This window comes from Macaca fascicularis, chromosome 3 (genome assembly GCF_037993035.2).
Source record: "Macaca fascicularis isolate 582-1 chromosome 3, T2T-MFA8v1.1".
In the NCBI taxonomy this organism is placed as follows: domain Eukaryota; kingdom Metazoa; phylum Chordata; class Mammalia; order Primates; family Cercopithecidae; genus Macaca; species Macaca fascicularis.
This window is the reverse complement of record NC_088377.1, coordinates 153,356,743-153,370,211: the sequence shown is the minus strand read 5'-3', so window position 1 is coordinate 153,370,211 and position 13,469 is coordinate 153,356,743. Positions and strand designations below refer to the sequence as shown.

Genomic DNA, 13,469 nt, shown 5'->3' with positions numbered 1-13,469 from the left:
GGCATTCTAAACAAAGAATTGGGCAAAACACGCAAAGTAACAAAGGAATGAAACACAGGAACCAAGCAGCAAAAACGGGAATTTATTAAAGCGAGAAATACTCCACAGAATGAGAGTCAGCCCGAGCAAGCAGCTCTAGGGCCCAGTTAGAAAGTTTTCTGGGTTTGAAGTACTTCTTTTGAGGTCCTTTATCTGGATGAAGGATTTGGTCTATGGCTAATTAAAGGCTGAGGTGAATTGGCACCCTATGCAGATGAAGGGATGGTATCTGCTTGGCCTGTGGTCAATCCAGGGCACTTTCCCTTTCCATCTGAGAGGTGGTGAAGGGGAGAGTTGCAGGGAGAGGAAACTTTGATACTTGTTACCCAGACGTGGGGAGTGGGGGGTTTTTCCTTTTGGTTCAGCTTTTGGAAGTTTGCATTAATAGGCCTTAAGGTCCCTGCCCCCAAACTCAGGTGTTTTCTCTTTTTATCCAGCTTTGGGAAGTCGGCATAAATTGGCCTGAGATTCCCTGCCCCAGACCTTAGTGTTTTTCCTCAGTTCAGCTTTAGGAAGTCAGAACAAATTGGCCTCAGATTCCCTGCTTCCAGACCCTGTTTTCCTGCCTCAAAACAAATTTTGAAAAATCTTGGATTTCCTCAGGGAGAGAAGAGAATGCATCTATGAAACAAGAATGGGAAGCTCTGAAAAGAGAACATTCAGAGAAATAAACAGGAATGGCTGCATAATGAAAATACAAGACCTGGTGCTCAAAAGTTAAGAATTTCAAGGTGGCAGTAGCATCGCTTACACCAGGCACAGGGTCCTTCTGAGCACAGGGACCTGTGTGACTTCTCAGGTTACACAGCCACGACACTGGTCCTGGGAGGGAGAAAGCTCTTAGAAATAAAATAGCTGATAGCATAAATAATAAAATGGAATACATGATTTGGAAGATAAGGTATGGAAATTACCAGAAGTTGAACAAAAAGAGGGGGAACATCCTAGAAAAGCAGAAGATAGCTCAAGAGATTCAGTGTAAATGTAGTTGAATTTACAGGCAAAGGATAGAAGAAAATAATCCTAGAAATAATTCAAGGCAAATTCCCAGAACTGAAGAACACAAATTTATAGATTGAAAGGGTCAAGGCAAGTTACATAATCATGAAATTTTGAATTACCAGGGATAATTTCCCAAAAGCTTTCAAAGAGAGAAAAACAAAACCAAGCAAAAATCCAGTCATGTACAAAGGTTTAGAAATCAGAGCAGCAGCAAAACCATAATGTTAACTTAGCCAGAAATTGTGATATAACCATTTTGAGAGGCTTGGGGGAGAAAAGGCAGTGTATTAGTCCACTTTCGCTCTGCTGATAAAGACATAATCAAGACTGGGTAATTTATAAAGAAAAACTGCTTTAATGTACTCACAGTTCCACGTGGCTGAGAAGGCCTCACAATCATGGAGGAAGGGGAAAGGCACATCTTACATGGTGGCAGGTAAGCGAGAATGAAGCCAAGTGAAAAGGGAAACCTTTTAAAAAACCATCAGATCTCGTGAGACATGTTCACTACCACAAGGACAGTATAGGGGAAACTACCCCCATGATTCAATTCTCTCCCACCAGGTCCCTCCCACAGGGAATTATGGGAGCTACAGTTCAAGGTGAAATTTAGGTGGGGACACAGCCAAACCATATCAGGGGGTTAAAAAAACAAAACAAAACTAAGTCCTCATCTACCATAGTGGGAAGTCAGTAGGTGGTCTATCTTAACGAAAATTCAGGAAACAGCAAGAGAAGCATGTGATTTAGAAATGTAAAGGTAAAACAAACAATTCTAAAAAGATAATCTATTTCACCTGAAAGTGTCAAAGGCCTCCTGAGTGTAGGAATTGTGCATTAGGGAAAGGAACTGATGTTTTTCAATATAAACCTTGCAGAACTAACACCTTTGTAACTACATGTGTTAATAATTTAACAACTAAAATTGAATTAAAAGTAGATAAGGATTTGCCCTAGGTATTGCGTGGGACTCCAACAGATGTGACACTAATGACTCTTCTCTCTTCAGATTCCCGATACATTCTTCTGCCTGTCGTGTTACATCACCTCCACATTCACTTGCAAGAACAGAAGGACCTGATCATGTGTGCACGTATCCTTAGCAACGTATTTTGTCTCATCAAGAAAAATAGCTCGGTAAGTAAATACAGGTCATAGTATATAGTTCCCATCAAATGACTTCTGGAAATAACTTGTAATAGTCTACAGAAACCACACTAAAGAGGAAGCCTCTTAGACTCACTTTTATTTCCAGCTGGGCTGGACTTTTTGCTCCTCTTTGGAAGGAATTTTTTTAACCTTGTGGGATTCTGTAACCCCAAATAACCTGGGTTCCCCAAACTTGTATTTCAAGGAAGAACTGCATACTGAGTGAGAAAAATTAGAAAGCTCAAAGCCTCCCACACGTGTCTTTAATCTTGATATGATGACTGCTCTGTGGCAAGAATAAATTACTTCTTGCAACGTGAAGTCGTTTTTGATCCATTCTGTGAAAGGCCACTTCATGATACTCAGAACTTGGCTATGGTCCTCGGGCTGAGTCCTCTGGAAATTGCAGAAGCAAAGGACAGCTCCAGGAGATTAGGGGTATCTTACAATATAACCATTACTTGGCCCCAACAGTGATCTCCAAATTGTTATGGATTTGGGGATTCCTATCAATGTGCTTGACTCTTGATGCAATGCAATTGCGTTAGAGAGTGCACTGCAAAATGAGAAGAATCACATGCTTGCCTATAAATGGGACAACTCAGAGTATTTGTGTTCATGGCTCAGGGGTCTGGTGTGAAATCCACATATGGAGAATATCCTGTTCCACTTCTGCCAATATGCAACTGTTAAGTAACCATTTTGCTCATCGGTAACAGGTTTTATGGAGCAGAGTTTGGCAATGAGTGCCAAGAATCCTGTTTCTCTGCTTCCCTATTACCTTTAGGTTGCAGTTTTCCCAATTTGTCAGTTACGATCAGCTTCCGAAGATCAGTGAGCTGGGATGGGAACTCAGTGGAGTTGTTGGAGATAGAGCCCCAGTAGCATGGGAACAGAGTTGGCATTTGAGAGAAAAAAGCTGGAAATTCTGCCTCTGGAAGTGTAATAAGAGGAACCTGCATGGAACAAAGCAGTTGACTTTTTCCCACCCCCATGATCCAGGCCCCAAAGGTGATCTGGAACTGGACAGAACCGTGGTGACAGAAGGCATGAGTTCAGTTTTAAACCCCACTCTATAAAATTCTACAAAGAATAACTATGCTATGCCTAGTTAGAATCTTTTCCCAAATTATAATTGCTGAGAGTAAAATGTTAAGTTAGATAGTTCACTGCACAAAACCAAAAACTGCAGAAGAGAAATAAAAAGAAATCACCTCCACAACTTCTGCTCTCTGTAGACATTCAGAGCAGAAACCAAGTCATTGGAGGAAAAATGTTGGTAGTTTTCTTGCAAGAGTAAGAAAATTTATCGTGAGATCCTAGCCAAAAAACTCTTTCAAACTCGTAGTTTCTGAAAGTATTTTTTACAAAGAGTGATCTCCTTGGTTAGGAGCATTTGTACATAGAGTTTTGTTTTGTGCAGGTGGAATAAGAACCCAATTCCACATACAGTCAGTGCAGAGCAATTTGGGTTTCTCTTTCAAGTCCTGAGGCGTGGATACTATTAGCTTTGCATCAGAGAAGCAGTTTCCACATGGCCACATGACCTTAGATCTACTCTGTAGCTACAGGTATTTGGGCCAAACACCATTTCCTAATATTTACTTACAAAGATTTTTACACATCATTTTTTATAGGAATAGCCATTTGTACTTAAAATAGAGTTTTGGAAAATGACTGATGTAACTCCAATGATGAGAAAAGTAAATATAAGCACAGTCTGGAACCGATAAATTATAGACCAAGAACCAGGATGGACTTGCAGTGAAGATTCAGGCTTAGAGAGGCAAACTGACTTGCCTGAGATCACACACCCTTTTGGGAGCCTAGCTGGTGTTCTGAGTTAGACTGGTGTGTCTGGTGTACGTTCATGATATCACCCACCTTTTTACTTGTACCTCAGGTATCCATGGCACCACTGAGTTGTGTAATCTTGGGTAAGCCATTATCTTCTCTGTGCCTTTGTTTACTGTAAAAGGAGATCATTCACTTAGGTGAAATCCAGGTCTCTCAAGTTCTCTGACTCTTTGATTTCCCCTTTTCTGTTAGATTGAAGTGCATGTTAAACCCCAATTTCCTGAACACACTATTTTTTTTCTCTCTTAAGGAAAAATCTGTGCTGGAGGAAATAGATGTGATAGTGGCCAGCTTGCTGGATATTCTGCTGAGGACCATATTGGAGATCACCAGCCGACCTCAGCCGTCCAGCTCAGCAATGCGGTTCCAGTTCCAGGATGTCACTGTAAGATCATAGAGCAGATGGCACGTGGAACAGGGCCTGGTTATGCTTGTTAAAGCTTCAGTCACGTTGCAGGTGGCTTGATGTTATAATCTGGAAAATCTGACCTTAGGAGAGTAACCCATGAGCATTTCAAAATCATATGAGGTTACCTTAATTTTACAAGGAAACCAAGATATAAAGCATGTTTGTTAAAGGAACTTGGAATAAGCGGTTTTTAATGGCAGAAAGCCAGCTTTGATATTAGTCATACCATGTCCGGTTTAAATTAATCCCAGATTTTATGTCCCAAGTCAACTTGATAACTTTTTATTTTCTTATCATCCATCAAATTGCTTGAGGAAATGAGAAGAGTGAAACAGAGTAATAGGAGTCAGGGGCCCTGAGTTTTCATTCCAGATTTTTCAATCTGACTAGTCATGATCATAACTTTTCTCGGCCTCAGTTTCCTTAGTTAGGAAATGAGAAGGTTGAAATTGGCAATTTTATTTATTTATTTATTTTTTGGGACGGAGTCTTGCTGTGTCGCCCAGGCTAGAGTGCAGTGGCGCAATCTTGGCTCGCTACAACCTCCACCTCCCGGGTTCAAGCGATTCTCCCTGCCTCAGCCTCCTGAGTAGCTGGGATTACAGGTGCCCGCCACCATGCCCAGATAATTTTTGTATTTTTAGTAGAGACAATGTTTCACCATGTTGGTCAGGCTGGTCTCGAGCTCCTGACCTCAGATGATCCACCCGCCTCAGCCTCCTGAAGTGTTGGGATTACAGGCATGAACCACCATGCCTAGTCTGCAATTGGCAAATTTCAAGGTGCTTTGAAGTGCCACTATTTTGAGTCTAATATTATATCTGTATTTTATATTCATGTAAAACATTAAGAAAAAATATTAAGAAATAATATATCTAGCAGTTAAAAATGTGTATCTATTTATGTATATACAGGAATACAAAATGGTATAGCTACCATGGAAAATAGTGGCTCTACTATATATACTATAATATACAAGTTATGAACGGTGCACTTTCTCAATACTCTCATCAGCATTTGGGGTTGTCTCTTTTGGAGTGGAGAGCATTCTGATAGCTATGTAGTGGTATCTTATTGTGGTTTTAATTTTCACGTCCCTAATGGCTAATGATGCTGAGCATATTTTCACATACTTACTTGCCATCTAAATATCCTCTTCAGTAAAATGTCTTTTCATGTCTTTTTGTCATTTTTTTAATTGGATTGTTTTTCTACTGTTGAGTTTTTATTTCTTTTTATAATATGTGGTTTTCTTCTCCTACCCTGTAACTTGTTTTTTCATCCTCTTAACAAGCTCTGCAAAGCAAAAATTTTTAATTTCGTATAAGTCCAGTTTATTAATTTCCTTTTATGGTTCAAGCTTTGACTCTTTTTGCCTAGCCCTGTGTCTTAAATGTTATCTCCTAGTTTCTTTCCTAAAAGTAGTGTAGTTTTATATTTTACATGTAAGTCCTTAACCATTTTGTATGTGTCAGATAATTCTAACAGTCTGACATTGCAATGTGGACATCTATTATCTTTTTCATTCAATTTGAGATTTTCTTAGATCTTAATAGGATGTGTTATTTTCTCTTATGACCAAGACATTTCTATATTATAAGGTTTTGGATCTTACATAAACCTTCTGTTTTAGCTGGCTTTATGTGACACCACTGATCAGGGAAACAGTGAGTGCCTACATGTTATGGTGAGACAGAGATAGAAATCCAGCTTTGCCTCTTGGCTTCTGTTGACACCTGAGGCAAGAGGGCTTCTTGTTACTGCTGGTTGAGGTGGAAGTTCTGGCTCTGCATGTGGTCTCTACTGACAAAGTGGTGGGAGTGGCTTTGTTACTGCTGGGCCATAGTAGCCATCCTGACTCTCTACTAGGCCTCTGTGACACCACCTCAGTAGGGAGGGAAAAATTGTGACTTGTTACTGCCAGTTGTGGGTGGAAGTCCAGGTTGCTCCCATTGTTTTCATGACCCATGGGTATGAAAGTACCTGCTCCCTTTTTGACCTTCTCTGGCTCCACTCTAGGAGAGATGTTGGGGCACCTCACTACATCCTCATGAGGATGGAAGTCTAGGCTCCTCACTCAGCCTTTGCGGTGAACGGGTGACTGAGGCCAAAGTTTTCCGTGGTGTTCAGCTAGAATAGAGCAGTTGTGGCTAAAAGTATTGCCCTGCAGGGCTGCTCTTTCCTAGTCCTTTGGCTGGAGAAATAAGGTTTTGTTGGGACTCTTTCTTTTGTCTGCCAACTATTGGTCTTTCACAGTTGCTGGCCTCTTCAGCCGCGTGTTTGAAATATATGAGGCAAAAAAGAAAACCCAAAAATCTACACCATGCCCTTCCTCAGGTCCCAAGGTTCTTGGCCAGTCTGCCCTCTCTCCCCTCCTGTCAGAGTCTTTTTCTGTTTGTTTTGTATTTGATATTCAGGTTTTTAGTTGTACTTAGCAGGAGGAATAGGGGAGAAGTGTCTCTATACTTTCAACCTGGAAGAGGAAGGATGTCTCTTTCATTATGGTTTTGATGGTAACATTTTAATTGTTTCCTGGCAATATAACTCTTACATAGTTCAAAAGTTATAATGGCACAGCAAACAAAATCATAGCAAATGCTGGACATGGTTAAAGATTGCCTGAGATCAAAAGCTAAAACATTTGTTAAACTGCTTTCTATCGACGTGCAGAGTGTACCAGGTTGTTGTGCATCAAATCTCTATGGCATACATGTGGTCTTCAGGTCATATGGTGTAATAACCAATGCCAATTAGGAGACTTCAGGAAGTCAGTGAATCAGGTCTGTGGGTGGAGGTGGGGTAGGGCAGGCAGAGTGATTGTCCCATGTACTAAATTATAAGAAAATCACATGAGGAGAATCCTTCCTGCATGGCTCTGTGGTACCCCTTGCTGTGTAAGAAACCAAACTCTCAAGGTATGTGGGGTGAAATTTTCCATGAAACACACACATAAATTATTTGACATCTTTGCTTTTATGCTTTAAGACTTTTTTTTTTTTTTTTAAGAATACTTGGACAGACCTAGCTTGATTTCTTCTCTGCCATTGCACTGACTCTGATGTTGGTCAAGTTATTAATGTCTCTAAGCCTCTGTTTCTTTGTCTTTAAAACAGAGAAAATAGGCTGAGTGTGGTGTCTCACGCCTATAATCCCGGCACTTTGGGAGGCCAAGGCGGACGTATTGCTTGAGACAGGGGTTCGAGACCCGCCTGGCCAACTTGTTGAAACCCCTACTAAAAATACAAAAAAATTAGCCAGGCATGTTGGTAGGTACCTGTAATTCCAGCTACTTGGGAGACTGAGGCACAAAAACGGCTTGAACCCAGGAGGTGGAGGTTGTAGTGAGCCAAGATCACACCACTGCACTCCAGCCTGGGTGACAGAGCGAGACCGTGTCTCATAAATAAATAAGTAAATCAGAGAAAATAGTTGTACTTATCTCAAAGTTAGTGTGAGGATTCCTCAGATCTGTAAAGGTGTTTAAACAGTATCTGGTCTGCTAACTCGATCAATGCTGGCCATTAGTCATTATGGTAGCAGCAGCAGTCACAGTCATACCATGATTGTTGCAGACGTGCTTGATGTATTGTTGTTGTTATAATAATTCTATGGCGAGAAATATGCCTTGGTCTTTCACAAAATCCATTCTCTGGAGACCGAAGATCTGTTGAATTTCTTTATCATTTTCTCACAGAGAACAGGCTTTCTGAATAGGGAGTCTTTACATGACAGTTCTACATTGAGCACCTTTTCATTCTGTGCAGACACATATGGAAAAGTGCCCATGACAGGTAGACACACTGTAAGTAAACACAGATCCCACAGTGTGCCGTGATGAATTCTTCCAGTGTTCTGTAAGCACCATGATTGTTACCCTGCCTCCCAGCCACACCAGCGTGAGCACTGGCTTCTGCTGTATCATAGTTCCAGATAACAGAGGCCTTATTTTTACAATTTAAAAGGATTGTACTTTTTGTTTTCCCACCAACTGTTTTTTGAACTTTAAAATGCTTTCTCTAGCGAGAAAAAAAAAAAAGCACCATTGTGATAAATTCCTTTCAACAGTCTAATTATAGGTAGAAGCAGATTTTATAAAGCAGTACAAATGACCACTTGCCTTGCATTCTCAACTGATGGAGCTCCAGAGTTCCTTACAATTATAAATGCTTACTTGTTCATAACTCTGTTAAGTACCATTTATGGAGCAAGTGATTCTTCTGGGCATAGGCCAGGTCTAAGACAGCTACTCTGATGTGTTCATCTAAAAATTTCATGTGTTGTCGGTTTGTGATTGGGGTATGGAAATGGGTCTGGGTTAATTCTATAAGAAATATGTGGAAAAAATAATGTATGTGTATAATAGCTTTCATGAAGACAGTTGTAGCCCTCCAATACCCGTGCTATACAAAATCATTTATAGAAATTCTCATTATACTCAATCTATACATAAAATGGCCACTGAGGACTACAGAGTTTTCAAGGTGATTTATATATAAGAAAGTATTACACTGCAGCTAAGTACATCTTGGCCACTGATGGCTTTTTATTTCTTTTTAACAAATTATGGATCTAGGATTTTCATATCGATACATTCTTAAAATATCTTAAAAACAAAGAAAATTACATTATGGATAAAATATACATTAGTAATTGGACGTCACCACTAAAAAACTTAGTCATGTAACCAAATACCGCCTGTCCCCCAAAAACCTATGGAAATAAAAAAATTAAAAAATTAATTAAAATTTAAATTTAAAAAATAGAGCAAAAAAATTACATTATGGATAAAATATACATTAGTAATTGGACATGTAGGCCTCCTAACAGAGTTGAATGTGGTTGGAGTTCCTAAACAGCATAAGTGAATAAATGACATTGTAGAGTAGATGTTGGGATTGACAATAATCATCCTAAGTGCCTCAGGGATTATATGTCATGATTATAAGTTATTAAAATGGGCCTAAGTCAGATATGACAAATAAAATCATAAATCTGGATTCAAACAGGTTGTTCCCCTATGTATACTGACTGTAAAGACTTAAGATGAAAGTCTATTCATTATTGCATACTATTTCTTATTACTAAATTTACAACAAATAATGTGTCATTTTTCCCACTTTAGCATATTTCACTATTCACAGGATTGTGTGTTGAAGTAAATGTCTTAGGAAAATTAATCTAGTAGCTGTATTGGAGACAATGTGAATATGATATGGAAAACCTAAGAGATGGAAAAGAGATGAATGGGTTTCTGCTAACTAGATTTGCATTTTTAAGTCAAGGCGTATTAAGAGAAAGGTAAAAAAGTATGAACCTTAGTTATCAACTGATGGATTCCAGTATACTTACTAATATTTTAATTATAACCAAAAAAATCAGGTGTATTTTCTCTATACAATCAAATAGTCTGAGCAGAAATAGATGAGTCACTGAGTTCCGACTTCTAGAACCAGAGATACCTGAGTTCACATCCCCAGTCTCACAATTCTCAAGCTGTGGAACCTGGGGTAAATTTCTGAACCTTAAGAGATAATTATCTTTTCTTTAAAGTGAAGTTGATTGTGTCTCCCCAACAAAGCCCAAATAAGGAATGAACTCAATAGTATAGTCAAAGTATGGTAACTTACACATAGTGCCATTCCATAAATCATAGTGTTGTCACATGTCTTTTTTATTTTATTGAGGTATAATTGACATAAAACAAATGACACCTGTTTGAAATATACAATTTTAGTTTTGACGTATGTATATTCCTATGAACCATCACCACAATCAAGATAGCAAATATGTTCATCACTTTCAAAAGCTTCCTTGTGCCCCTCTCCATTGCCTCTCTTTTGCTTCTCCATGCTACCTCATCCCCAAGCAACTACTGACCTGCTTTTTATAGTAACTTATCTGTTACCGTACATAACTTTGCATTTTTTAGAATTTGATATGAATGGAATCATGTAGTACATAGTTATTATTATTAATCATATAATACATAGTTTTTTGCGGGGGGCGTTGGGTCAGGGAATTCTGTCTTCACACACAATATATTTGAGTTTCATCCTTATTCTTTTGTATATCAATAGTTTATTCCTTCTTATTGCTGACTAGTATTCCATTGTATGGCTATACTGCAATTTGTTCATTCATTCACCTCTTGGTAGACATTTGAGTTGTTCCTAGGGTTGGCTGTTGTGTTCCATTTACCTGTTTTTCTGTTTTGACACCAATAACATACTCTCTTGATTCTCATGTTTTATAATAAATCTTAAAGTCAGGAAGTGTAAGTCTTCTGACTTTACTTTTCTTTTACAAAGTTGTTTTGACTATTTTAGATCCTTTTCACTTCCTTATGGATTTGAAAGTCAGATCAGCGTTTCAATTTCTAACCCCCAGAGCTATGCTAGGATAATTAGTGGGATTGCATTGAATCTATATATCGATTTGGGGATAATTGACTTTTTTTTTTTTGAGATGGAGTTTCACTCGTGTCACCCAGGCTGGAATGCAGTGGTGCAATCTCGGCTCACTGCAACCTCCACCTCCTGGGTTCAAACAATTCTCCTGCCTCAGCCTCCTGAGTAGCTAGGATTACAGGCATGCGCCACTATGCCCAGCTAATTTTGTATTTTTAGTAGAGCTCGGGTTTCACCATGTTGGCGAGGTTTGTCTCAAACTCCTGACTTCAGGTGATTCACCCGCCTCAGCCTCCCAAAGGATTACAGGCGTGAGCCACCACGCCCAGCCAGAATTGACATCTTAACGATATTGCATTACCCAATCCTAATATTAACATGTAATCTCTTCATTTTTTTAAAGTCTTAACTCCACCCCTCAGCGTTTTGCAGCCTTCAGTGTGCAGATTTTACACATCTTTTGTTGTATATATCAGTAATTATTTCATATTTTAATGATATTTTAAATTTTAATTTCAGATTGTTCATTTTTAGTGTGTAGAAGTAAAATTGATTCTTGTATATTGATCTTATATTCTGGAATGTAAATAAACTCAGTTAGTTCTAGTAGCTCTTTATCAATTTCATAGCTTTCAAAGCTGTATTCCTGATTGCCTTTTCTTGCTTTATTGAACTAAAACCTTCAGTACAATGTGGAGTAGGGGTGGTGAATAAGCTTTTGGAGGTTTGAAAAGTCTTTATTTTGTCTTTGCTTTTGGAAGATATTTTTATATTTTATATTTGGAAGATATTTTTCTTGGTTAATAGTTTTTGGGTTATTTTTTTTTTCCTTTTAGTTCTCTGAAGCTGTTGCTCCATTGTCTTTCAGTTTGTATTCTTTCAAGAGAAATCTTTTCTCATCTTTGTCTTTGTTCTTCTCTATGTCATGTGCCCTTTTTTTTCTGAATAGTGTTTTAAGATTTTCTCTACCACTGGCTATAAGCAATTTGATTATGATGTGCCTTGGTGTAATTTTCTTCTTGTTTCTTGTGCTTGGGGTTTGTAGAGATTCTTTGATATATAGGTTTATAATTTTCAAAGAGTTTGAAAAGGTTTTCTTCTCATTTCTTCAATTATTTTTTCTGTCTCTTCCTTCTCTTTGAGATTACAGTTACATAGATATTCCACTACTTGAAGTTGTCCTACAGTTTGCTGATGCTTTTTTCTGTTTTTCTATCTATTTCAGTTTTTTCTGTCTATGCTTTGTTTTGGAGAATTTCTACTGCTCTCCCTTTCAAGTTCAATAATTTTTTCTTCTGCAGTGTCTAATCTGCCACTCGATCCATTCAGTGAATATTCATCTTACAAATTGTAGCCTTCATCTCTAGAAGTTTAATTTGGGCTCTTTTTATGTCTGCCATGTCTCTAAATTAATATATTCAGTCTTTCCTCTAGCGTCCTGAATAATTAGAATACAGTAATATAACTATGTTAATGTTCTTGTCTGGTAATTCTATTATCTGTGTCATTTCTGGATCTGTTTCTATTGATATATTACTTTTTCTCCTCATTTACATCATTTTTTCCTTCTTCTTGACCCACCTGGCAATTTTTCATTGCATGCCAGACATTGTGAATTTTACATTGTCGAGAGGTGGATTTTTTTAATTTCTAAAAAATTTATTTGAGCTTTGGTATAGAATGAGGTTAAATTTATTGGAAACTGTTTGATCATTTTAGGTCTTGCTTTTGAAATTTGTGAGGTAGGACCAGAACAGCATTACTCTAGGAGTAATTTTTCCCAGTACTAAGGAAACACTCTTTTTGGTACTCTAACTGATACCTTATTAATTGTGAGCTTTTTCCAGTCTGGCTGGTTTAAAAAAAAAAAGGCACTGTTATTCCCAGTCCTGTGTGTGAGCACCAGGCACTGTTCTCTCAATCCTTCCAGATCATTCTTTTCCTAGTGTTGGGTTGGGTTACTTCCTTACACACATACACAAAAAGTAATGTTGCCTTTAAACTTTTTATTTCTTTTGTTAAATATCAAGGATTTCCATGTTCATTAACAAAGTGTATGTTGAGCTTGAAGGGTGTTTTTTCCACACTGGTTAGTTTCTTGAATATTTACCCTAAAAAATGTAACAGACAATTATTTGTCATACCCGTGTGTTGCAAATGATTATCTGCAAACAAAGATCTAGCCTGAGTACCTGGTTACCCTGACATGGTCTTTAAGTATTATACCTTCCTTGGTTCTCCCATGGCAGTGGGCGAGGATACATTGAACTTTCCTGACCCAGCTGCCTCTGTTGAAAATTTCCACTTCTCAGGGATTTTAGTCTCTGCTTATAAAGTCTGTAGTCATTTCCATGTAAAATCTAAGAAACCAGTTCCCAATTAAATTGCACTTCTGTAAATATACAGTTAGTTACCAGTAATTGCCTCTCCTATTGTATTTGTTTTGTTTTAAATGTTATTACTCTGTTTAAAAGTAGATAAATTCTTTGCTGAGCAAAAAAGGTTGCATTGAAAATGCAAGCGTTTTAAATTAGAAGTTCATTCAAAAATGCAAGTGATAGCAATTTTATGTAGGTCTTCAAATCTATGGATGCTATGTTTACTTT

General features: G+C 38.1%; 1 protein-coding gene across 9 annotated transcripts in view; it reads left to right on the top strand.

Moving 5' to 3' along the window:
• The window catches only part of DOCK4 (dedicator of cytokinesis 4), a 473,807-nt gene that overhangs the window by 348,970 nt on the left and 111,368 nt on the right, over positions 1-13,469 (top strand). For all 9 annotated transcript variants that reach the window (XR_012432797.1, XR_012432796.1, XM_074035823.1 and 6 more), the window contains exons 24-25: positions 2,051-2,178; positions 4,298-4,432. Coding sequence is in view for 7 of the 9 variants with exons in the window: in XM_074035823.1 (XP_073891924.1) it covers positions 2,051-2,178; positions 4,298-4,432 (263 nt within the window). In the remaining 2 variants the exon portion in view is untranslated. The remainder of the gene's footprint in view (positions 1-2,050; positions 2,179-4,297; positions 4,433-13,469) is intronic.